The sequence below is a fragment of the Ischnura elegans genome, chromosome 12 (assembly GCF_921293095.1).
Source record: "Ischnura elegans chromosome 12, ioIscEleg1.1, whole genome shotgun sequence".
NCBI lineage: Eukaryota > Metazoa > Arthropoda > Insecta > Odonata > Coenagrionidae > Ischnura > Ischnura elegans.
Window position 1 is genome coordinate 79,491,840 of NC_060257.1, and position 27,005 is coordinate 79,518,844.

At 40.3% G+C, this 27,005-nt stretch overlaps 1 protein-coding gene across 1 annotated transcript in view; it reads right to left on the bottom strand.

The window, feature by feature from the left end:
* The window catches only part of LOC124169071, a 156,241-nt gene that overhangs the window by 72,156 nt on the left and 57,080 nt on the right, over positions 1-27,005 (bottom strand). Inside the window, exon 3 of the mRNA XM_046547545.1 lies at positions 9,214-9,326. Within this exon, the coding sequence (XP_046403501.1) occupies positions 9,214-9,326 (113 nt within the window). The remainder of the gene's footprint in view (positions 1-9,213; positions 9,327-27,005) is intronic.

Here is a 27,005-nt window from a genome sequence, read left to right on the forward strand (position 1 = left end):
AAAATAAAATCAACTTTGTGCGATCCTCGCTGAAAATTTATTGCCGACCATTGTTCTGACACTTATGTCTTTTTTTAGGTTGGGCATGAGTGTCCAAACCAGTGCCGTTACTAAGAATACGATTTAGGGGGGGGGATGGGGAAGGGCGACCTCCCCCCACCGTTTGGTAAAATTTTGTAAAAATGACATGCCTGCAAATACATTTTACATAATTTTGGCACTTAAAATTTTGGTTTCATTAAAAGTTGACGTTAAAATTTACTATATGTCAAAACTAGACAATAGTTATAAATATTATTTTTATTTCTCTGATGCTTTGGTGGGGATCTATCCCCTTCATTCCCCCATAGTTACGCCACTGGTCCAATGAATTTTATTTTCCTATATCATGGTTCCGCTAAGTAAAGCCGGAATAGTTAACACATTGTGGTCCGTTCACGTAAAATTACGTGCTTCCTCATCCAGCGGTACTGGTCTGGTCACCTATTTTTACGTGTTTCTGTAAAATGATTTGTCACACCCCTCTACGGAATTATTTTGCACTGTTTGAGCAAGTTATTGTTCTTGCATAGAATAAATAAAAGCACATGCATTAAACATATATGTTCATTAGAAAAACATGTATTTGTTTATGCCAAAAAAATGCCATAGTTCTCGAGTTGTGCGAGTTTAATGGTATACTTGTACAGGGGCGCAGCTAGGAATTAAGGCTGGGGTGGGGGGGATTTAGGTGAAAATAACACCGAGGTGTGTGGGGATATGTTAGGTATATACCCACCAGGATAAGCGGTAGTTGCGAGATTAATAAATTGCGGAATTTTAAGGTAAATGGATCAAAATGGTGAGTTTTACGGCTTTCTGAGGGATATTTTATTCATCCTTTCACTATTCTATTAGTAATATCAATCCAATTAAGTAAAATGGATTAAACTTAAACATTTCTTTGAGCTCTGAGGTGGGGGGGGGATTTATCCCCCGAAACCTCCCCTCGCTGCGCCACTGCAACTACAAAAATATATCCAATATTTTGGCAATAGATGCTTGTTCGCATAGAAAACAAGTTGAGATTATGTTGAGAATTTTCAAAATACCCAGTAGCATAATATTATCATAATTTTCAAACTTTTTCAGTCTTGTGAAATAAAATTGCAGCCCACAGCTAACTGGATTTCATGGTACACATATTTCTCTTGAATTCTTACAAAGTATAAAGTATTTTAAAAAGCCAAACGTTCATAAATAGCTGACCATTGGCTCAGGTGATGATAGGAACTCTTCTTTTAATAATCCTTACTCAGTAGGCCAGGAAAGGGTGGGACACACCACTGAATCTGGTTCCAAAGTTGAAGAAAGGTACCTGAGCAAAATCTCACTGGGAGAGAGCTCATTAGAGGGAGAGGAAAACGTACTTGAAGATCTCAAGTGTAGGAATCATTGAGCACAACACCGGTGTGATAGGGTGAACTTAAGGATTAAACTTAAAAATTTCTCTGAGCTCTGGGGGGGAGGGTTTCATCTCTCAACCCCCCCCCCTCGCTGCGCCACTGTACTTGCATCTTCTGCGTAAAAATTTAAAAAATGGCCGGCCTCCGGGGTTAGTCAAATGCAACGGGGATCGGACTAAGAAGTGTTAAACAGTCTTCTCCTATTAAACAGTCTTCTCTCTACCGATCGTAGTTTCCCACGGCAGTCCTTGCCTCACACCCTGACATGACATGAGTCCTCCTCCCCTGGGCAGTGTCTGTCGTCTGCTCTGTTTATGTCACCGTCTTGCACCCTCCAGTTGCGAGACACCGACCGTCAGAGGCAGTGTGCTCCTTCGAACGGCGATGTGTTTATCATCCCCTCGAGAAGACATCGCGTCGTCGCTTGTTACCAGCGGCGTGACATAATCCACTTCCCGAGGAAGTTGTTAGCTCTTGAGTCGGAAGCTTGGGTCTTCATCGAAGGGTTAAAATGACGCATCACTAGATAAGTCTAAACCGGTCGTGTATTGCCTTTTTCGCTGAGCCTTGTTTCTCGTTTAAAACTTAAGCTGTCGTGATGAAATTTTCAGTGTATCGAAAGTAGATTTTCTTCAAAATTAGCCTGTTCCTAAAGTAAAAAAAAAGAAATATTTCTTAGAAAATACGGAGTGAAATTTCCAATTTTGAGATACAGGAAAGTGTTGAATCGAGTCTCCTATATAGTCACTGAAAATTTCAAGATATTAACATATGTTTTAAGGTAGTAATCCGTCACAAAAAATAAATCTGTCGAGAGGGAGTTATGTCTCTTCGTGCGATTGTAAACACGTATACGGAATCGCTTAAAAAGCTGAACAATGTTATTTTCGGGTCTTTTACATGTCAAAGTGCCTCTTTATTACTGACACTTCAAACGCTGACTTTGGGGTTCATCACTACGTCACCAACATTCAAGGAACTCATGTAGAAGTACTTGTAACTGGCTCGGAGCGTATGACGGGGAAAATATTCTCTAACAAGAAGCATTTACTTATACCTACATCTACATACTACCCCGCAAGCCGCCTAAAAGGCGTGTGGGAGAGGGTGTTAGTACACCAGCTATTTTCACATAAAAAGAAATGCTCAAACGAAATTACAACTGGCATTTATTGAAGTCCTTTATGGTTCGGGGGAAAAAGGAATTCGCATATCTATCCGTTCAGCAAAATATCTCTCTTAATTTATCGCTTCTATCGGACCTGGAAATATAGTGGGGCTCTAATAATAATAATAATAATTTAATAATTTATTTATTTCTACATTTTGGTTTTACATCTGAATACAAAAAATAACAAGAGAAGGAGCTGTAGGTGGTCTCCAAGGTCATAGGACCAGAATTGAGCCACCATCAAATAACAAAATGTATGCCAATAAAAAAAATAATGCAGTAAATGGTACATGAGTGTTTTAAATAAATAACATAAAAATAAATTTTCAATTATTTCTTGCGAGAAAAGCCAGTCTTTAGCAAGTCTTAACATTACATTTGAGGATTTGTTTTTATTCTAGCGGGCAGTAAATGAAATAACTTAGGCCCCATGTAAAGAAAACAGCGTTTATGTAATGTTAACTTAAGGCTGTTTGCTACTATAAATGACTTACTCCTTAAATTATATTTATATTTATCACATCCACTCGGCATATTACCACTTCTGGCAAAAAACAATTTAAGCACTTTGAATAAATGCAAATGCCTTAGTGGCGACAAATTTAGGGCCACAAACAACGGAAATTAGTGCTCATAATAATTTTTAGACAATATTACCCTGATTATTTTTTTTGCGAAACGAGTGCACACTTAAATGTGCTCATGTATGCACTGCCCCAGCAGATTATACTGTAAGAAATACTATGTTATCAGTGTCGTTCTTAAAGATATTCATTCTCAATTGTTCAAGCAATGTAAGCCCAGCGCGCAGCCTCCGAGTCTCTAGCGTCTCCCAGCCTAATTCGCTTAACATCTGGGTAACGCTGTTTTTACACCTGTAGCAGTTTTTGACGAACCGCGCAGCCTTCCTTTGTATTTTATTAAGTTCGCGGATTGAGTCTTTCTGCACCGGATCACATACGCTCGCTTCATATTCAAGGTGCCTATGACTTGCCTAAAGAAACATGTAGAAGGCAGTGGCGGATTAAGGGTAGGAGGATAGCACCCCTCTCCCCCCTGTAACACTCGGAAAAATAGAAGCGATGGTAGTCTTTCAGTGCGGCAAGCCGATATATCGGATTTTGTGTCTCGGGTGCCAAGTACGGCGGACCGATACATCAGCTCCTGTCTAAGCCATTGTTAAAATCACTACAAATAACGGCAATTAAATTCTCGATAACAGTAAAATTTTTTATTAAAATTTAAAATGATTCAAATCGTAATAAGATAGCGAAAAAACAACTTAATTGTTTCTCTTTCTAAAGCAATTCTTCTTCATATTGAAATAAATACTTGAAAATTTCCTCGATAATAATTAAGCGTAATTATTGCAACATGGAAAAATTCCACTCTATTTTGCATGAATCGTCAGATTTTATTTAATTATTCCACATTTCACTTCACTTTTCTTCATTTCTTCATTATAATAATTTGGCTTCCGCATTTCTCACTAGTGCCCCAGGAAGAAGGTTAGCGCTAAGAGGGTTAAGGTGGCTCTCCAATGAATGTTTTTTTTACCAGCTTTAAAAAAATGTTTATAAATAATTTGTGAATATCTAAAATCCACTTTTCTACCCATTAAATGCCTCTGACGCATTATCACTGTGAGGTATTGCATGCGATTAAGGCACCGCGGAATGTAATGAACCGCCTCCTTCCTTCCCGGCCCTTAAAGCAACGATCTTTATCCACCCATGGTAGGAGGGGCTATGGGAATCAGGGGTGGCAAGTGAAACGAAACGAAATTGTTTCGTTTCGACCCGGAGGGAAACGAAAATACGAGGCCTAGGTTTAGTTTCGTTCACGCACGAAATTAATATCACCAAGGAGTTTAGTTTGAACCGGGACGAAACTTTATTCCCGGGAACGAAACTAAATTAATTGAAACTCCGCTGCTCATAGTTAATTTTCGATCTAAGAAGTTGAGTGGATGGGGAGAAGAGGGAATAGTTTCGACCCATTACGCGTGGTAAACGTGTAGAGAGGTTAAAACATTGGGCTTAAAAATCGAAAGGCCAGTTTGCGTTCACCGTTCTCCTGTTAGTGTAATAGTATGAGTGCCCCATGTATCTAATGGGGTTATGCCGAACCTCTACTTCATTCAACCATAATTCACCCTCGGTGTGTCGGTCGAAACTAAACTGTTCGAAGGTGAAGCACGTGGTCCCTGCGGTGCGATATATTTTATGCGTTTCGTTTCGTCTCAGAGTTTTAGTTTAGTTTCGACCCGAAGTAGTTTTGACTCCGATTTCGTTTCGACTCAGAGTTTAGCTCCCCAGGTTTAAATCCATTTCGTTTCGGCATTTTGCTCCCGGGAACGATACTAATGGAATTTTACTGGTTTTGACTACCGGTTAGTTTCGATTGTCATACCCGATGAGAATATTGTGACAGGTAAAAAACGTTTCTTTCGTTATCATTATTTAAACTGAATCACCCTAAATTCTATGACAGCCCTGCAGGCACGTCTGAAGTTACTGTCCACGTGAGCCGAGTGACTCAACCCAACCAGCCAGTTCACATAAGCAACGATTTTTTGCGCATTTTATTGCGTTGCCTGAGTTAAGTGTGGTTTGTGTGAAAAAAGAAGCTAAACAATAAATCTAACAAAGCGACATCAAGCATAGAGACATAAATAATACATTTTCATCCAATGCATAATTATTAACAAATTTCTATTTATAAAATTTTCATAGAATGGCATTCTATTATTATTATTTGATTTTTTGTTTCCAATGTATATTTTTATATATTTTTTAAATACCCAACTGGTATTTTTCTTTATTTTCTTTTTCCGTGTCAATTTTTTTATAGGGAGCCAAGTAACCTATTTGATAGAGCGCCTGGCTGCTGATCGAGGGGACCCAGGTTCAAATCCCGGGTGAAGCCTACGGACACACTCAAACAAAATAATCGAAGTGCAAGGTGGTCCATGGACAGGGACCCTGAATAGTATCTGATGTGAGCTCTACCCTGACCTATCCAAACTAACTCTCTGGCTGACTCATTAAGAGTGTGATTTCACCATATAGGGAACATCTATCTTTTAATTTGTAACATGCGTCCTTAAAAATACTAGAGGAACATTACGTAATGTACGGATATTTAAAAACAAATATGGACTCAAATAATCTTGCAGCAATGGAAAACGCGGTAGAATTAAAATTAAGATTCTTGCCTTCCCCGAAACATGATTATGCTCTTAGCTGTCTCGTGATATCATAAGAAACTTCACTTAAACATTAAGAAAGTTCTTTCCACATGTTTTACATCATACGTCTTTCATGTCCACCTTCCAGTTACGGTGCGTCCGAGGAGAGGGCAAATATCGTGAAAGTTAGGTGGCTGGAGCGTTTTCTTGATAATGTGCATATTTGTTTGAACATAAGCACACGCAAGGGCGTACCCAGGATCAAAAATAGGGGGGGGAGCAAGTTACAGGTAAGATTTAAGCATGGAAAAGGTGAATGAAACCAACATTTTAAGGAAACTGTAACATCTCTTTATTAGCTTTAAAAATTATTTGCTTGAAAAAATATTATTTTCCTCAAAGACACGTGCGGTTTTGCTTCTAGGGGGGGGGGGGAGGCACCTGCCCCCTCCTGACCATGAGCGCACTTGTTTATTTTTATAGTACAAAAGCGAAAAAAAGTATATTTATAATGGGTCGCGAGAACAATCTTAAGATTCCTGCCAATTAAATGTTCCGATAGAACATGTGTTTTTATCATTCTTCTCTGAGTTCGTGGGGCCTTAGTCAGTGGATTTATGTTTTAAAAAAGATAAAAGTGTGGGATATAATTCTTTTGTTACATCCACATTCATGAGATCGAAGTCCCAAATTCTTCTACTCCGTCTTCGGCTCTTGGAGTCCAGCGATTAACCACTTTAATTGTTCTGGGAACGAGTCGTAGCGGTGGATATCAGTTCGGGGCGTAATGGAAGTGGTAATGGGAGGGGGAGGAGGTGTCTGGAGCGATGAACAACAGCCGTGGGAGGCGCTGGCGTCGCGGAAGTCATTGGGGAGCGGAGAAAGCGGGCGTCGACCGTCATTTGTAATTGCTTCCTCCGATCGTCCGCTCTCCATTGTTGGCGCCGCTCTCCGTGCTGATGATGACTGTAAAGGCGTATTGAATACTCCTTGATGTACGGGGAAATTAATTGATCCATCCATCTATATTATCCGTCCGTCTTCGCCTCCCGTGGGAAACACAATCAAATGAACTGGAGGAGGTTGAGACGTTGACTCAGAAAAACACGGGGTAGCGAGAGAGAGAGAATGGAGGAGTCGAATGTCCTTTCAAACAAACATCTTCAAACAAACATCTTGCAAGTAAAGCCTGAATCACACGATCATTTATCCGCCATTCCCGAGTGATCACTCCCAAATGATCGTCGCGCGCAATTGTTTTTCGCGATCACTCCAATGATGAGGATTCCTATCACTTTTTTCATCACTCGTCCGATCGCTTTTCCCGTCGCAGAAACCGTCACTAAAACCCCATATCAGCCAATCAGAACGCATTTCCGTATGGAGCGATTGCAGCGCAACGTTTGACAATCGTGGGAACGACATAGATAAACACGCTATATATTTTCGTTATGCGGGTCCTATGACAACGAGCTGTGATATCGGAAGTTATAGCAAAAGGCGACGGCGGGAGGGACCGTGTGATTCAGAAAATGATCACTACAGCGATCAGTTTTCCCGTCGCGAAAACCCATCGCTCCACTGATCACTTTTCGCGACGAAAGAAAATGATCGTGTGATTCAGGCTTAATCAATTACTTGACATCGCAATTGGCGCCCCGAGCGTACTTGCATGAATGCATCACGGACATAATGTTAGCTTCTAATCAGCATTCGTGCAGTGAATTTTCGAATGCTTCCATCATTCACGAATAACGGAAGTGCACGATAGTAAGAAGTCAAATGACGTCTCAAACTCAAGGAATATGGGCAGCTGCTTTCTTGTTCCTTTATTTCATTTATGTGTCAGATTCGCCGCATGAAGAAATATTTCTTTCGCCGTAATTTAGTCTTGCCCTGTCACACATAGAATTCCTTTAATTTATTGCTACTTCGGAGTGAACGACCCAATTCCCATTTTAAGAGTTCTTCTCGGGTTCTCCACCGTATGCACGTAAACAGATATGGTCCTTTTCACACTTCATTGTTTAGGTAGCTGGTCCCAGCATCAATTCCCAAATTCTCAAATTAGGTAGCTGGTCCCAAAAACAACCCGTACCAATGATGTCACACTGTTTTATATCATAAACTGAGGACCCCATTCGTGACATGATTAGCTGCTAGTTTTTCGAGTTTCGCATACATATATATAACAATATTTTACAAATGTATTGTTTTATTTTGGAATGGGAAATACCAAAAATCTGTATTTGAAATACAAGATACGCACTTCGTACACGTAGTATTTCAAATACATAATTTGTAATACTAATTTGAAACACTGCCCAGCCGGTGACGTAGCCTGGAATTTCATTAGGGGGTGGGGGGTTAAAAAAACCCTGGGTAGCAGCATCGATGAAGTGAAGCCGAATTCAAATCGTTCTTATTAAACGATTTGGAGGATTTTATTCTTCCGCATTAATGGTTCATTTCAAACGATTCATGGGGATTTAGAATGATTCCAGGGTGAAAAAAAACAGGGTACCAAGTAGAGGGGTTTAAAATAATTATACCTCTTTTAATAATCGAAAAAACTTCATTCGTCAAAGAAATCTTTTGTAAGCTCTTTACTTTTCAATATTTTGTTTTCTTTAATGAAGCAAAGTTACTTTATTTTTATATTTCGGAGAGAAGGGGGCAAAAAAAGCATCGACGCCGTGAAGCCGAATTCAAACCGTTCTTATTGAAAGATTTGGATTTGGAGGATTTGAATCTTACGCACAAATCGTTCATTTCGAACGATTCATGGGGATTTCGAACGATTCCAGGGCGAAAAGTAAAAAAACAAGGTACCAAGTAGAGGGGTTTAAATAATTTTACCTCATTTAATAATCCAAAAAACTTCATTAATCAAAGAAATATTTTGTTAAGTCATTATTTTTCAATATTTTTTTCTTCTTTTATGAAGAAAGTAACTTTGTTTTTATATTTCGGAGTGGGGGGGGGGGGGGAATCTGGGTAGCAGCATCGACGCAGTGAAGCCGAATTCAAATCGTTCTTATTGAAATATTTGGATTTGGAGGATTTGAATCTTCCGCATTAATCGTTCATTTCGAACTATTCATGTGGATTTCGAACGATTCTACGGTGAAAAAAAACAGGATACCAAGTAGAGGGGATTAAAATAATTTTACCTTCCTCATTTAAAAACCAAAAAAACTTCATTTGTCAAAGAAATCTTTTGTAAATTCATTATATTTTCCAATATTCTGATTTCTTTTATGAAGCTAAGTGACTTTGTTTTTATATTTCGCGGAGAGGGTAGGGGGTTCGGACCCCCTGGGCTCCCCGCCTCGCTTCGCCACTGTGCCCAGCCCTGTATATTCATTCAAATAGGCGAATAATCCTTTTAATGAACTATTTCTCACCCTTTGGTCGCATGCAGGCGTATTTTATGTGGACGGCACCCGGTCCCCACAGCTGTTTGGCCTCCTCGAAGTCTTTAGCTAGGATGAAGCTGCAGTGGTTGACGCCCGAACACCTGCGAAGTACAGATCAAAGAAATTCAAGCGATGGGTACGAACAGATCTACATCCACATACTACCCCGCAAGCCGCCTTAATAGGCGTGTGGCAGGGGTTGGTGTATGCTGCATATATTTAAACTGCAGGGGAAGGTTGCCGAAATCGCACCGATTTTGAAAAAAAAACGAATCAACTCGAAAATAAGTGACGCATTATAAGTTTTTAATGCTGCTTAATATGAGGAGGAATGTCTACTTCTCTCACAATTTTTGGGGACGATCAACTCCAAGTTGAGCACATGTGTAAAAATTCAATTTCAAACCACTGCAAACGGTGCAATATAGGCAACCGGTTTCCCAAATCGCACCACTGGAAGCTAAAATTAAGGAATGATATTTCAAAGACAATGAGACGCAGAGAGGCAAGTTAAGGTTATTTTTTAGATCCCTTAAAAGAGCAAAAATGTTCATTAAAATATCCCCAACATAGGGAACGAAAAAAGTTAAATAAGTCATCTCTTTGACATTAATAATAGATGTTGTCTTTTTGCTTGAGAAAAAATCTGCAATAATTGAAACAATATTTATTAGTCTTTTATAAAAGTGCCCTTGCTTAAGAATAGTCTTTTCACGGCAGCTTTTTCAAGACTTCTTACATCGCACAGATATGGAGAGACGTGGTGCTATCGGAAGCGACTGCCATTATATATGAAATCATTTCCACTGCCTAAAGACATGAATATACCACGCTGTTAATAGCGCTAAATGAAACAAAATAGACTTAAAAATATGATATGTATCTAAAACTATGTAAATACAACTTATTTGTTTTCAATATTCTTGTGAAAAGACGAAAGAAATAGCAGAAGAGGCACTTCTTTCCTTAATACTTAAGCACCCGACTTGTCACTACACTAGTGACCACAATAGGGTGGTTTCCTATTATTTTTTTATTGCCTGAATCGAAAGATGATTACTCCTGGAGTTCGCATTTCACGCTCTTAGATTTTCGAATGACGATATCTATTTTTCGCGGTTAAACGAAATGTGAAAATGTTCAAGCGCGTGAAAACGCGACGGCTAAGTAGGAATGATGGGAAAAGTCCGTTTGACGTATTTCTGGTTCCCGCTGCCGCCCTGTGAGGTGACCTAGGGGCGAAACTTTGAGCGCTGATACGACGCAGGATGCTAGCAGGTAGCAGAGTACCCTGCTAGCTGGACGCGCTTGGATTAAATAAGGATTATTAATAACTTATCAAACGAAGAAAACTTTCCGACCTTAGCCAGTTTTAATAGGTGATTATTAAGACATGTTTCCCTGAGCTCTGTGCCTCGTGCATGCATTGTTAATCTCAGACGATGTAAAACTCCTATCCACTCGTATAGAAACTAGGTCCCTGTGACGTCACGTGGAGTGGCATCGCATGGGCGCCAATCTGGACTTTTCAAATGAGGATAAAATTGACCGTTGTCATTCGTCTACACCGGTATTTCTAAAACCAAATAATTTGTACATTATGAATACACTAATGTTGGGTAACGAATCGCAATCAATGCCTTTCGTTTTCTTTAATGAAGGAAACTACCCTATTGAAGTGCGGTGTGCTTGGTGATGCAGGAAGTTCTAAATACACCATTTATATCTAATACTTTTTTTCTATGATGGTGGTGCGATCTAGGCAACTCTCCCCTATGCTTCCAACGAGCGATTTCAATTAACGTATGGCTCAAAAGAAAAATCTGTTCTCGTCGAAAAGAATTTTCATTGATCCCGGATCTTAACAGCATGGAGAAGTGCACAATACTATGGAACCATGTTCACAAGGACCGTCAGAATTAATAGCTTCTTGCGCTAGAAAGACCGAGTGATGCTTTTATTCCAACGCATCATACGTTAACACTTCTTGACCTTTATTTCTTGGCGTTAGATCCTTATTTTGGCACTAACCTGGATAAGCTTATTTAAATTACATCTACAACCACATATTACCCCAAAAGCAGCTTCAATAGGCGTTTGTTGCGGGTTATTAGGACACCAGACGTCAACAAATAAAATGGAAATGAATTTATGTTTAGCATTTATTGAAGTCCATTATTGTTCGGGAGAAAAACGGATTCCCATACCAATCCGTTCGGATAAAATATCTCTCTTAATGTATCGTGTTTGTCAGACCTGGAAATATATTAGGTTTCTTATATGATGTTCTCCGTTTTGTTCTGAAAGATATCATTTCTCCATGAATTGCCTTGAGAAAAAATTCCCGGGAATCGATCCAAGGACCTTTGGCTTTCCGGGCTAATGCGCAGACCACTACGCTATGCAGGCTTCTGATTTGAAATCTCACCGAGTCTCGTGGCACCACTACCGACGCAAACACAAAGACGAAAAATCGCCCCGAGACAATGCACGCTACCAACATGGCGATTTTTCGTAATTTCGGTTCATTTTCAGTAAGAGAAACAATGTACACATTTCCTGAAATGAAAAGTTCGGAAAATTTTTTTTTCATATTGCATACGTAATTTCGATATTCAGGTACCTTTCTACACTTCGGAAATTGAAATCTCAGCCAATTTGATGACCTTTCGGCCATTAAAAAAATGGGTAAAGTTTGATTTTAAAAAGCTAAAAAATTAAAAGAACAAACTATGTATTTATCCACCAATTTATTCATGGGCCAACGATGGCCCGACGCTTACCTTTATAACCTTTTCCGTATTAACCTTGGAGGTCAATTAGTGGATGATACGGGCATTACGTAGGACAATACCATTGACTTGGGCACACTTTAATATCAGGTACCTACTTAATGATGACGCCGCTGCGTCAAAACTAGTTGTACCGCGAGAATAAATTGGTGGATAAATACATAGTTTGTTCTTTTCATTTGTTACAATGAATTTTCACAAAGTTGAGCCTGAGACTATGGAGATTATTTTTAAAAAGCTATTTTTAACGCGAGTATATGGTTCTCTCTATAAAAAATACGATGAAATTCACCAATCAGATATTTTTCCCGTGACGAGATGAAAAAGAAGACCGCTTCGCCGTTCTCATCGTTTTTCGCGGGTTCTTCTTCATTATTTCGACTATAGAAGCTAAAAGCTTATGTTAAAACAATGTTCAATTATTCATTGTTGCAGTCGAGTAAACAATGAGTAAAACGATGTATGACACGAATTTCATAAAAATACTTTAAGTTCAGCGTTCTACCTTTTTTTGCGCCGATGGTAGATGTTAGGGCCTCGCGGTCCATCAAGGATGGCAACCAGAGGTGCCGACTTACAAAAAATATTGGGGGGGCCCAAACCGGGGACCTTACCCCAGTAAATTTTATAAGTAGTGAATTTTAAGTTTTTTAAGCATTTTAGAAGAGTCATATGATCAGCATTAGAACCCTGATCACTCGAATCTCGATATCTGGACAATCCGGGGAAAATCGACAAGCCTGACACATTTTTTCCTCATATCTGTAACGAATTTTTGGGGGGGCTCGGGCCCCCTCAAGCCCCATGGAGTCGGCGCCACTCATGGCAACGCGAGGGAGAAAGGACTTCCGAGAAGCGACAACCGCTTGTGAGCCTCAAACCTGTGCTTCGCATGACGGTATGTGAAATATTTCGTAGCCTGCCGCTGAACGGTGGCGAAATACTCATGAATTGTACATAATTGGATATAAAATCATAAGCATTTCTTCAGGGTTTTCTTCCGCGTCAGCTTGTTTGTAGACAACAGTTTCGCTCGCTATCCTGCCTGCGTCTTCAGGTCGAAGGCGTCGGCTGATGGTTTCTGCCTCGCTTATATACCGTAGGCTGGATGGGAGCTGTTGTCTACAAACAAGCTGACGCGGAAGAAAACCCTGAAGAAATGCAGAGATCAAACCATCGCCGCGGAAACATACGTTCTGATAAATTCATAAGCCCTGGACTTAAGAAATTCACCACTCCGGTCATAAAAAGTTCTCAAAACGTTTTAAATAAAAAATACCTCAAAGGTAGAATATTGAGAATTTGAAACAGAGGAAGTCTCAGAACGTTCGATTGTAATGAAATTTCTGGTCTCTGTCCGCTGATGGTGGTAAGGGCTTTAGTCTAAATGCGCGCCCAACTATTCTGCGTAGACGCGCTGCACTGTGCCATGTGGGTAGTCAGGGGGGGGGGGGTGATATAAACAGGGGATACATTGTTCGTAAGACTTTAGCCGGCCCATATCGACGGGGGGGTGCAACCCCTGGTGAGCTGAGGGGGACAAGGAGAAGGGACCCCCCTCCACCAAAAACCTCTGCCAATGAAGACGGGAGTGCGTCTAGCTCCCTTTTGGGGTTCCTACGAAGGGCGCTGATGGCAAACTTGATTGATTGGGGTTGTGGGGAGGGTAAGGGGATGGCAGTGAATATTCGACCTCTGGTGGGAGGGTAAGGAAGGGGAGGTTCACACAAATAACGCTGTTCCGTCCACAAATGGTCCGTCCGTAGGAAGAGGTCGTGGTACAAGGACATGTGGTGAGCGGCAGAATCATCTCGAAAGATCTAAAAATGACGCCCATCGTAGAGTTAATAAAATATTCACATTCAAAATTTTCAATATCCTTTGCCGCCACTAAAGATAAATTATTGAGTCACCTCTGGGACTACGAACCCCTTCTAAATCCCAAACACCGTACCCTAAATGTACCCTGAACCCTAACCATGCCTCTAGCCCCAACCAAAACGTATTGTCCTTTTCTAGTACGAGTGGTTCGTGTCTAGTTTATTTGGTAAAACTACTATATCCCATAAAACTATCCCTGTAATAAGATAACCGCCAAATAAGTTGAGAATAAGATTTTATCGTAAGTTTGGAGCGAAAATTTTCATGCAAGTGTATTTTCTTGCATGTGTTCTACAGTGTGGATATTTGACCGTCCCCTGACAATTCTAACCGGTTCTCTAATTTATTTTTTCGTGAAATTATATTATGTTCATAAATGTATTGAATTATGTTAGTGACGAAACAACCCATTGCTAATATCTGCTCTGTGTCAGTATTATTCATGCCACTATCCTAGTTTTCTGGTCTGACCGCGTGTCGTTGTCCTGTGTGCTTGGCTTGCGTCCGACGAACGGAAGCGTTTCTGATTAAGGCAAGGATGAGTGCTGCAGCCCTGGTGTGGAAACACCCCGTGCCACACACCCTGGTGGTGGCTCGCACGGCACCTCGTGGATGTAGATAGATGTACCGAAAAATCTACCCACCTTCAACTTCATACCCAAAAACATACATGTCATGAATCAATAGGTTATAAAAAAAGTGAATGATATTGATTCTGTGAAACAAAGGATATAATTTTTGGTTTTTCCCCGGCGAACAATTGCGGTGAAGTTTTCTCGGGTTTCTCACCGGGCCAGGTCCTTCATATCTCCCTCCTACGTTTCGATGAACAACTCGCCCATCGTCTTTTTTCAGGAATCCAAAGGAATTCATTGGATTCCTGAAACCCTGATGACGATGGGCGAGTTGTTAATCGAAACGTTGGAAGGAGATATGGAGGACCTTACCCGGTGAGAAACCCGATAAAACTTTACTGCTCTGAAACAAATGTTACGCGAAATACCCAGATGACAGATTTTGCAGGAAAATGTGGTACAATAACATCAAAAGCGAAAAATGTGTTGGTGCAAGGACAATGGGCTTCGGAAACAGGGCATTAGTCGAAAGCCGGGCCTTGTCTCCCTAGAATGATGAGGAGCGCTTTTGATTTTTTAGTCATCATCTCTGCTTCGTAGTGAAGAGAGGGTGGATTCAATTTGAAAAATAAAGCGTTTGAAATTGATTTTTCGGCCTATTACAGTCGGGGATTCTCTAGCCTTTTACCAATTGTCAACAACTGTTCCCTTAAATGGGTTTACAAAAGCCGCCACTAGTGTCGCTGACGGTTAAGCGATGCGAATTTAATGTAGAAAGAAGTAATAATTGGAACTGCTAGCCTAAATTTATATTCGTGATTATACAGGGTGTTTCAGGAGTAATCCTTAATACTTCAAGAGGTGGTAAGGGGAGATAATTTTAAGCATGTTTTGTCCATAAACATGGGTTGGCAATACCTTGCTTCCCGAGCGATGGAAACGCAAATATATTTTTGGATGGAATTTGCAGTTGCCATGAAAACGGTTTTTCTTGGGTTTAGAAAGGAGGACGAGAGGACTCGAGCCATTCGAGATGTGGGTGAGGCGAAGAATGGAGAAGGTGAAGTGGACGGAGACGAGGAAGAACAACGAAGTGCTGGACATGGTGGGTGAGGAGAGGCAATTTTTAGGTGAGATACGGAGGAGGCAGAAGGTATGGATGGAGCGAGTACTTAGCGGGGAGGGGATGTTGAATATGGTGTTAGAGGGTAGAATGTTAGGGAAACGAGGTAGGGGACGGAAAAGAATAGGATTTTTAGATAGAATGATAGGGAGTAAGCCTTATTGTGAATTTAAGAGGGAAGTACTTTATGGAAGAAGAGCCTCCCAGAATTCTTCTTAAGTACTCCACGGAAACCTACCTCCATGGAATCGGTAGAATACTTTTAGAATAATAATCGGCCCTTTTTGACATTTTATTTAATATTCTGTATTTTTAAGGGCATGGAATAATTATGGGTGGATTGAAATGTGCGATTATTTTTGTCTGTAATAAAAAATATATACTAAAAGAATGAGATTGCATAATCGCATTGTTTATACTCGCTCAAAGCTGTCGTTTAATTAAGCTCAAAGATTAATTGTTGCAGGCAATTATAATCACACATTTCCGCCCAAACTTAATTATTTAATATCCTTACAAATCCAGAGAAAATTAAAATAAAAAAAATTAAAAAGATTAGAATGTAGAAAAGGCTGAATACCGTAGAAAAAACAGTTTCCATGGTAACTTCAAAGTGCATTCAAAAAACTTTTGCGTTGCCATTGCTCAGTAACTAAGGAATTGCGACCCCATGTTTATATGACAAAAATGCTTAAAATTATCTCCCCTACCACCTCCTGAAGTACTGCAGGTTCCTCATGTGGCGCCCTGCATAAGTTATCGGGGAGCGCGGTAGCCTAGTAGGCTTAGCGCTTGGCTGCCGACCAAGAGGTTCTGGGTCAAATCCCGGGTGATACCTTCGGACATCCCGTTATCAAAATCCTCTAGGTGGCAGATGAACTCACATACCCTGTATGTGTATAATGCACAGGCCTGTTGCTCAGTCGAGGTTGAGATCCACCCTCACCCATCCACAGGGGCGCGGCGGTCTGGCCAGGTCGGCGATCGCCGAGGGCACCGAAGGGGCCCCCCAACGCTCGCGTCTATCGTGAGGCGTATATAAATGGTGTGAACAGAAAAGACTCAGATTAACCGAGCCAAAGTTTTTTCCTATTATAAAATTCTACGTTTTCATTACTTCCTTCATATACAGCATAATCAGTGTAAAAATATCATACAAAAAGCAAATGAAATAAAGGTGTCAGAAGAATAAAGAGGAGCTCGTGCTTTTTTGAAAGGGTTATACGAAAAGGTTATTTTAGAGGAATTTTTTAGATTTCATTGCAGTTTCAAGGTACAAATCTCTAAAATTATAATAGACCCACAATGAATTATTAAGTTTTATAATCTATGTACACAATTCTCACCCTTCACAATATTTTTTCTTGCGAAATTGTTCTTTTTATTAACTTATATGTGCTTTCTAAGAGGCAGAATAGCGTCAAAATACATTTTCGGGCATCCAATATCCTTAAAGTATCCGGGGGAATACCCCAGTAAGGAGGGCCCTGTCATGAACCTCAGCCGAGGGCCCCCAATCACCCCAGACCGCCCCTGCCCATCCACACAGATTTTCGTGTTGAAACAGCAAGTGAATGTTAAGCTCTCGAAAAGTACTTGCGAGGATTCTTAAATCTGCCGCTAGAATTATTTTCGCTACGAGCGCATTACAATAAGATACCAATTACAATAAGTATCCAAATTTCCGTTTGAGGCGCTATAATCATCTATGCTCACTTTCCTCGAGGAAATACACGGCAGTAATGCGTGACTAAGCAAATAAATCAAATAAACCACGCATTTAACACATGCGAGACGACTGTCAACTAGAAATGACCGCTTTCCCGACTCTTAATGGAGAAAGTCACACTGAGGGTGCGGTCCAAAGAACGCCACCATTGCACCGGAGCGCGACCAGCGAGATCCCAACGGGTCCCTCATTCGCTACAAAGCGCTACAAAGGATTGGGGTTTGGCGTCATAGAAAACGCCAAACGTTTCCCGCCTCGAACGACGCACCGCTGCTTCACTGCGCCAATAAAATCATATAAACCACAAATTTAACGCATGCGAACGATTGTCCACTAGATAAGCTCTTATAAAAATTTTTTTTAAAAAAACCAGCCTTTATATTTAAATTACAGGGGATGAGCAACGTTTATATATGACACAAAGCAAAAAAACTCAGTGACCCCGAAAAACCAAAAGTGACGTATTAAAAAAGTCACTATATTTATTAAATTTTCAGTGAATGGTAAGCCCCCTATGTTTCAAAATGCCACCCCTATGCTTTTAAATGCCTACCCCTATGTTAAAAATGCCACGAAACACGAAAATCGACCATTTGGAACTTCTTAGATCAAAAACATGTTTTGGGGGGGGGGGGGGGTTGACTGGGGGGTGGTTAAAGGGGGGTTGGAGAGAAAAAGTTATATTTTCATGTATTGTCATCGGAAATGAAGAAGTGTGCAAAAATTCAGCGTTTTTGCTTCACAGGAAGTGAGTCAAATTTGAGTTACAAGATTTGTACCAGACAAACAAACAGACAGGTTGGTGAGTTGATATAAAGACTGTAAAAAGACCACGACCACTACAGTTATTGGCGAAAGTCATACTGGACTAGCGGCGCCGCCGAATAAAATGCGCGCGAAACGGCAACAGATATAACGCTTTAGCGCCATGTTATTGGGTCTCCTTCAATGGGGTCCCTTTGGGCAAACCATTCCTCGCGATCACAAATACTTTTATGCCAACATTGCGACTGAATGGATTGTTCTTTCTCCGCTCATTTTCTCGCTGTGGACATTTTTCAAAAACGAAGTGGTACCATTAATCAATCTTCTGCTAGACGGACTGAGTCCTCCTCTATGTTGACCCCTTGGCAAGAACGTGAGGCCACGGAAACGGGACCCTTTTGTCGAAAGGAGGGTGCTTTCTCCCTGGAATGATGAAGAGCGCTGCTGATTTTTATGGCATCATTTCGGCCTTGCCCCAAAGACCGGAAGAAGAGGGTACTCAGAAGTGAACTCAATTCGGGAAATGAAGCCTTTGGAATCGATGGTTTTGGCTCACCGCAGTAAAGGATGACCCAGTACGTCATAAGATGCCTTGTCAACCACCGTGCACTAAATCTAGAGCTTTACGGCTCACTGAAATGGATTTTCTAAATTCACCACTTCTGACGCTGAAGGTTCGAAATTTCACGGGGAAATAATATGTAATTTGGGCGCCGAGTCAAAAATGTACGGACTGTCCCACATGGTAGTGTGTCATTTTTGACCTCTAACTTTAGTAACTTCGCGTGAAGCGATATTCATGAAAATTGGCATACTTATGGGGAAAGGCCCTAAGTTTTGTTGAGTGTAAGCAATTTTTTAAAACTTTGATCTTTTGACCTCACAATATGGGTCCAAACCAAAATTTTGAATTTGCCTTTTGGGGTTTCAATGTTAAAAAAATCGAGACGTAAACAAGTGTGAATTTCATTGACCAAGATGTCAATTCTTAGGGTTTCGAACACGAGAAAACAGAAAATAATACTTTTATTCACGAAAATTCAACCGTTGACCCAGTAAGGTCACAATCAAGGTCATAAGGGTGGCAAAAAGAATAGCATGCCAACAAAAGTGTCAATCCATGGGTTTTAAAGGGTGCCTAAGTCAATGGTATTGCCCTACATAGTAATCGTATTATCTACTAATGGACCTCCAAGGTTAGTACGTAGGTTAAAGGTCATAGAGGTAAACGTCCGGCCATCGAGACAATTAGCGTGTCGAACCATAGGTTTTAAAGGGTGCCCAAGTCCGTTTTGTAGTTCATAGACCATATTGTTAATTTTTTGACATCCGAGGGTCATAATGGGGGTCAAAGGTCATACGTGAGGGTATAATTAATGAGATTCACACATGTTCAATGTTATTCCTCGCGCAATGCTGTAGTTGGATCGGTACGGCGCACCCCCTAAAATCCATACTCGTTTTAAGCGTACCGATTAAATAACCTTTTTACATATGTAAAAAATAGCTCTACTGTAAATTGTCCAATGGATTTCAGAAAGAAAAGTCGGAAATGATTATTTACTTGTTCAGAGTTATCTCGTGGCACAGATTGGAACTAATATAAGAGTTGGAGCTTGACATTTCAATCGCGGCCGGATTTGTAATATACGTTCAGCGGTTGGCAAATTTTGGTATTGAAAATGACACAAAGTGTCGAAACCATGGTCGGTTATGTGTTAAATAAAATAGTGTGGATATTACTATTTGTGTTTTAATCATGGATATAGCATTATTCCACAAAATTAAGCGTGAAACGATTTTATATAGTCCAAGGTTCTTAGAGCAGTCTGAGAACCTTGGGAGTAGTCCACTTTGCAAGGACAAAATTCACTAACTCTTGGTTCGTACTTTGCAAGGACTTGAGACTTCCGATACGGTGCCTTTGTCGTATGGAGGTGACCTATCTTTTTACAGTGACGAAGAGAGTCGTTAATTTTTTAGGCATTATTTCGACTTCGTCACGAAGAGAACATCTACATCTACATAATACCCTGCGAGCCACCTCTGGGGTGTTTGGCGAGGGTGATCAATCACTAATATGCAGCATGAAATGCACATGCACACCACGCGGTCCAAAAAACGTTACACATACTAACAAATTATGTTACTACATGCTGTTAGAAATAATAATAACATTCAGAAACATTCATTAAGGTACACATAAGTTAATAGGCTACACTACAAGTCATCTAATATATTTGTGAGTTCTGACGCTGCCGTAATAATCTCTTATTGATTGTAGAAAAAAGACATTCAAAATCAGTCTGTTCGACAGTTTATCTCTCTTATTTATATGATCTGATCTTCCGTAGTATGTTGGTGTTCGTAAGATACGGCCAACTTCGCTGGAGTTTATCTAAGAGGTCAGTTACACTAACAAGACTATCGTAACGACCTTTCACATACCTGGCAACTCTTCTTTGCCCGCTTTCTAACTCTGTTATTAAGCGTTTTTCATTGGCAGCGTATTCTAAATGGGGTCTGCGAGGGAGAAGTAGCTAATTTCTCTAACTTTGCCGTCGCATATCATTTTAACAAAACCTATTTTACGATTAGCTTGACCTGTTATTACCCGAATACTTTTATTCCACGATAGATCATAATTGACTCTAACTCCTAAATATTTCACAGATTCAACAGTCTCTAATTGGGTACCCCGAATGATATAGCTATGTTGTGGGGAGTTATTCTTTTTCCAGAAATTCATTGCCATGCATTTTTTAGATTTAATTATAACTTCCATGCATCGCACCACGCTTGGATAGCAGAAAGGTCGTTCGTTAGTTCGTTAAAGAGAATACTAGAAGTGGACTACATACGGAAAGAAAGCGTTCGGAATCGATTTATTGGTCCATTGCAGTGAAAGATTCTCTGTTTAGACACAAATTGTCAAAAACCACGCAGTTGAATGGATTTACCAAATTCGCCACTCGCTTCGCCGACGGTTGGGCAATCCGAATTACATTGATAAATTAGCAATGATGGGATATTTTGGGCGAAATATCCATTTGTGATTATCTAAGTTATCGGGGAGCGTGGTTGGCAGATCGATTGGCTGCCGACCGAGTGGTCCCAGGTTCAAATCCCGAGTGAAACCTTCGGACCTCCCGAATCAAAAGAATGCTGCAATCTTCTGTGGTTTCCAACCGTGTTCGTTGTTTACAAAAACAACAGTTTCACCGGCCTACCAGCAGGAAAATACACATGAAAACACCTACCTGGTTAACTGCCACATGGACACAACTATCTGTATGTTTGTAATACTAAGGCTTGTTGCTAAGTCCAGCGTGAGCTCTAACCTAACCTATGAAAACCGAACTTTAGCTTGTATCAGTGAGTGAATGGTAAGCTATGGAATTGATAAATTTTCAATGCCATTCCTCGCTATCGCAAATACCTAATTGCAAATTTGAGATTGAATTGATCGTTCTCTTCTCGTAACAGCGCCGCGGACATTTTTAAAAACAGAAGTGGCACCATTAATTAAGTTTCGACGTGAAGGACATGGGAGTCTTCTATTTAGTTCCTTTGGCAAATAGATGGGCCTTCGGAAATGTGACTTTTGTCGAAGGGAGTGCCCTATCTCACTAGAGTGATGAAGAGCGTCGTTGATTTTTATGGCATCATTTCGGCTTCGTTGCGAAGAATGGACTCTAAGTGGGCCCTATTCCTAGAATGGAGCGTTAGAAATCGATTGCTTCCTCAATAGCAACTTAACTGTTCCCAGGAGAGCTTAACTACTTTCCTCTCTTGAGTAATAGTTTCCTGGAAATGTCGATGACGGATTGACGAGCTTGAAATTTATGTGAGAAAGGAAAACTCAATTGATGAGTTTCACTACGACACTTTGTTTCCAGCCATGGTTTACTCATTGTTGTTTCCATGGATATTAAAAATTTAGAAGACGGCAAGCTCCGCACTTCACCGTGATAACTTTGACGAAACCGTCCGTGACGCGGCGCCACCAGTCGATTTGAGGCTACTGGCAGTGGGAAAAAACTTTAGGCTGTACTCACCAAAAAACCACCACTCACATCCGGCCGCGATTGAAATGTCAAACTGCAACCCTTACATTAGTTCCTAGTTGTGCCAAGAGATAACTCTGAACAAGTAAATAATCATTTCCGATTTTTATTTCTGAAATCCATTGGAAAATTTACAGTCGGGCTATTTTTTTACAGATTTAAAAACGTAGTTTAACAGGTACGCTTATAACGAGTTTGGATTTCAGGGGGCACGCCGTACCGGCCTAACTACAGCACTGGCAACAAATGCACGAGTTTTATGTGAACTTACGGAGTCTCGCAATATTTTAATTGCAATCAGAAGATAAATATTGCCAGCTATGGCGTAAATTATGCCTGTGTCAAATGGGCAATGATGTTCATTGTATGGGGTACAACGGACACAGAATACAACGAAGTGGGAAATATTCGTATAACACGTGGGTCAAAATGCTTTATTCTCGCTTAAACTGGTTCAAATCAATGACCTTTACATTAGATAATTACAATAAAATTATTCCTCAAATAATGACATTCAATAGATGGTCATACATTCAAATATAACCAACGAAGATAACCTGTTACCAAGCGGTAGGCGTGGAATACTACGAGATACTTACATTAGCTTTGAACAAACTTTTAGCCTTCATTCTGGAAAGTTTGTCCTTCTTCTCTGCAGCTCCACAGTCCATGGAAAATGCAGGGACAAAACAAGACCTTTTAATCATTCATCACCAAGATATTTCTGAATTCCTCTGCCGACTACAAATATCTCTTGGCTTCATTTGGCAATTGCTTGGCTTCTCTTGAGGAGAGGATATTAGCATTCATCTGTTTACACCTCAGTGGTCGATCGTGACGATATAATGGAGTCAAAACCATGGTCGGAAATGAATTGTAATTGTGGAACGCAGAAAGTGACTTTTATTTTCCCATTTCGTGGTTCCTCAAAGTAATGTCGCATTCGTTAAGCAGTATATTTTATTTAGTGACATTTATTAATCAAATATTATCCCATAATTACCATTGCACTATGGTGAAAGGGAAAATAGGGGAAAAATACACCTGAACGGAGAGAGATTATGTCATTCTCTCCTCTAATTATCAGCAGTAAAAAACAGTTGTGCAATTCTCGAAAAAAATCGCTACGACAACTGATGGCATGTTTTTCATTTTCCCGTTTTATCATTTATTACTAGGCTAACCTTTATTTTTATGCAGTAAACCCTTTGTTTGATACGAACCTTGCAGCGATAAATTAACTTCAATCACTGACCGTTAACTCATATTTGCTCTCATTGCATATGCATTCGTGTATTTAAGAAAAGCCTTGCGTTGCCTAAAGCGAAGCATGCCTGGCGGAAAGCTTCTACCTAACGCATACACGTGCACGTGATATTATCCTATGTTTCGATAACCATGAAGAGCGCAAGTTAAGTAATGAATGCTGCCCATCAGTGATAAATCACCACCCCATACCAAACACCCATGTGGTTGCTCGCAGGTTATTATGTAGATGAAGTCGCAATTTTTCAGTTTCGAGTTGGCCCAGCGCCAACGTGCATGCAGCGTTACTTATTCTCAATACCGTTCTATCTCCGTTATTCAAATACGACAGTCTCCCCGACCTTCCAAGGGTGAGTTGTAAGTTTCCAGAATTAATTTCCGAGCCGGTGGCTGGCTCATTTGAAACAATCGGCCGGCTGCCCCCGGCCAATCAGCATGGGAGAGCGTCGTCGTCATGGCAATGCAGAATAATATTACCCTCCATCCCCCTCGGCGGCAGACTAAGGGGGGCTATTTGATCACCAGGGGATCTCGCTCGGAACATCAAAATTACCGAAGTCTGTTTTATACGCCGAAGTTGACTACCATGGTGGTAGTCTACTTCGACGTATTAAACAGACTTCAAATGAGGTTAACATTGACCATTAACATTCGTCTAAACTGGGATTTCTAAAACAAAATAATTTGTATTTTATGAATACAATAATGTTGGGTAACGAATCGCAATCAATGCCTTTCGTTTTCTTTGATGAAGGAAACTCCCTTTTATGCCATTTTCAAGGTATTATGTAACGAAACCTGGGTTGGTGAAAATAATGAAGTGTGGAAATCTACATCAAAAACGATATTTTACTGAAAACAGCGACACTGAAGTGCATAATGAGTGCCAATACCCTTTGTGATTGCAGAAGTGAAAAAACAAGAGAAATTTTGGTGCCGATGGAGAATATTTTCACACGATTTCTCTTAACTTGACTCGCCTGTTTGTCTGTTTTATCGATGGGATCTTTTAACTGATTTTTAACCCACTTCCAAATGTCGGATCGCACTGAGATTTTGCCCAATTTATTGCTTCTGGCGACGTTAATATTCATCATAATGAAAGCACTTCTCTATTTCAACACTTCATTATTTCTACAGACCCAGGTTTCGGCACAATATGTCATTTTTAAGGCATTGCATGCCGAAACCTTGTTCGGTAGAAATAAAGAAGTGCGGAAATGGACCAGTGCTCTTATTATGTTAAATATCAAAGATTTCCACCGAATTACGTCGGAAACTATATATTTTAATACAATATTCAATTAGGTATTTGAAATGTTGTTCCATTATGCTCTAATAAATGAACAAACCATGAATACTCTATAGTAATATAAACTCTATGGAACTAACTTTCCATTTGGAAAAATAGTTTTAAATTTTCTCAATAGATGTTGTTAGCTATAAATGTTCTGGCAAATATTTCTTTAACTGCTCTGTTTAAGTTATAACATGAACCACCGCTAATAAGTGGAAAATAAAAAAAAACAAAAAAACAAAAATATCACTCTATTTCCAGAGACAGAATAAAATGAGTTTAAAGTAAAAATAAGATTTTCAGCACTCGGACAATAAAGCGTAGATGCTGATTAAGATTAGAGAGTAAAAGTGTGTACTAACCCAAGCATGTTAGGTCCTTCTAAACTCATTTCTGTTAACCATAATAAGCATCCAATTTATCTACGAGAAATCAAAAGGTTTTTAATTACTAGTTAGTGCATTTAATACTGTTTTTCGAAATATCGTTGTTTATAATGTTTCAATAATTTATGTAGTAGGTGGAATTCTAATCTCGATGCCATAGTCGGCCATGTTGATTAATTCTCGTTTTCGCGGACATCCCAAACGGCTAATTTTATACGCATCCAGAAATGTCCAAAAATACCATAAATTTGAATTAAGCCCTCTTAGTGCAGGCCTTCTTCCTGGGATACTGGCGAGAACTGCAGAGGATACTTTCATAAAATGGAGTAACTAAGAAAAAAAACAATAAAAAGCTATTTAATACATATCCATATGCGGTTTATTTAAATTGATGAGTTAAAGGGTCAATATTGGCATAATAGTTTTACGTTTAGGTACTGAAATAAGTCACAGCATATTAAATAATGAACTACGTAAGAGCCGACATATCGGCTCGCCGTACTTAAATGTTGGATTAAATAGTATTCCCGTGCCTAAGATGAAGTGAAGTTTCAGCATTCATCTTATGTTAGCTAAAAAAGTATCCATGCAAACACCACATTACAGCCGAGAGGGACTTCCGAAAGCGGTTGGTAAAGGCCTGGTTACACGATGCATTAACCCGTACAAGTTAATGTCTAATTGTATTAACGCGTGAATGAACACGAAAATGCACCATGTAACCACCCAACTTGTGCGAAAAATAGAACATTTTTCCAATCTGGTTCATGCATTCGCACATGTTCCGTTCCGCTCCACAGAAGTCATTCACGCAAACAGACTTTAACTTGTACATACAAACGTGTTAATGTACCGTGTAACCAGCGGCGTAGCCAAGGGGGAGGTCCGCGGAGGAGACCCCCCCCCCGAAATATAAAAGCACAATTATTTTCCTTCATAAAAGAAAACAAATTATTGAAATTTAATGAATTTACAAACATTTTTTTAACAAATGAAGTTTTTTCGATTGTGAAAAGTGTTAAAATTAGTTTAAAACCCATTACTTAGTACCCTTTTTTTCAAAAATTTTCTCCCTTGGTTTTGGACCCCCCCCCGAACGAAATTCATGGCTACGCCACTGGTAACCAGGCCCGAAGAATCACTTGATGTCACAAGCAGCGATCACGAACATTCGCTAAGGGTGTGTGTTGACATTCGTGATTCTTGTGCAGAGTAATTCCCCTCAGCCTACATTCCGGTTCACCCACTTTAAATACGCGTAAGCGCGTGAATGTTTACGGGACGGAAGGGGGGGGGGGGGTCTGGGTCCCTTCCGAGTGGGTAGCATGATTTGTGTGGTGTCGAGAGATGGGACGACCTCGCTATGAGTCACACGTACAAGATAAGGGGGGGGGGGAGCTTCACTTCCATCCCCCATTAAACAGGGTGGAAGGGTGCACCCACCCTCCATGTGTCCTACCCCCTGACCCCCTCCCTGCTTGGGAATATGGGGTGAAGGCAGGAGGGGCGGGGAGAGATGCCTGCCGTTGCCATGGCGACGGCCTCCTTGCATCCACAATGCACTTCTCTCCGTCCATTGTTGATCTGACGCCCTTTATGATAGTAAGGTCTAGCCTCCACTTCGCCTCTGAATGCCTCGAAGCTGGATGGGTCGACCTGAAAGACGTCAAAGGGACAAGAAAACCTCATATCCATCTAGACATGCGTTTGTGTCTTTCTGTGTAAGGCACCGATAGTATAACATTGATTTCGGTGGAGTCTGGGCGTATTTGAACAGAAGTATTATGCCGTACCACTCCTTCAACGTCGAGGCAGTCAAAAACTGTAATTTCCTCCCACAATATTCATGTAAAAAAAGCATTTATTAAGCCTTTTAGATCAAAATTAATCTCATTACCT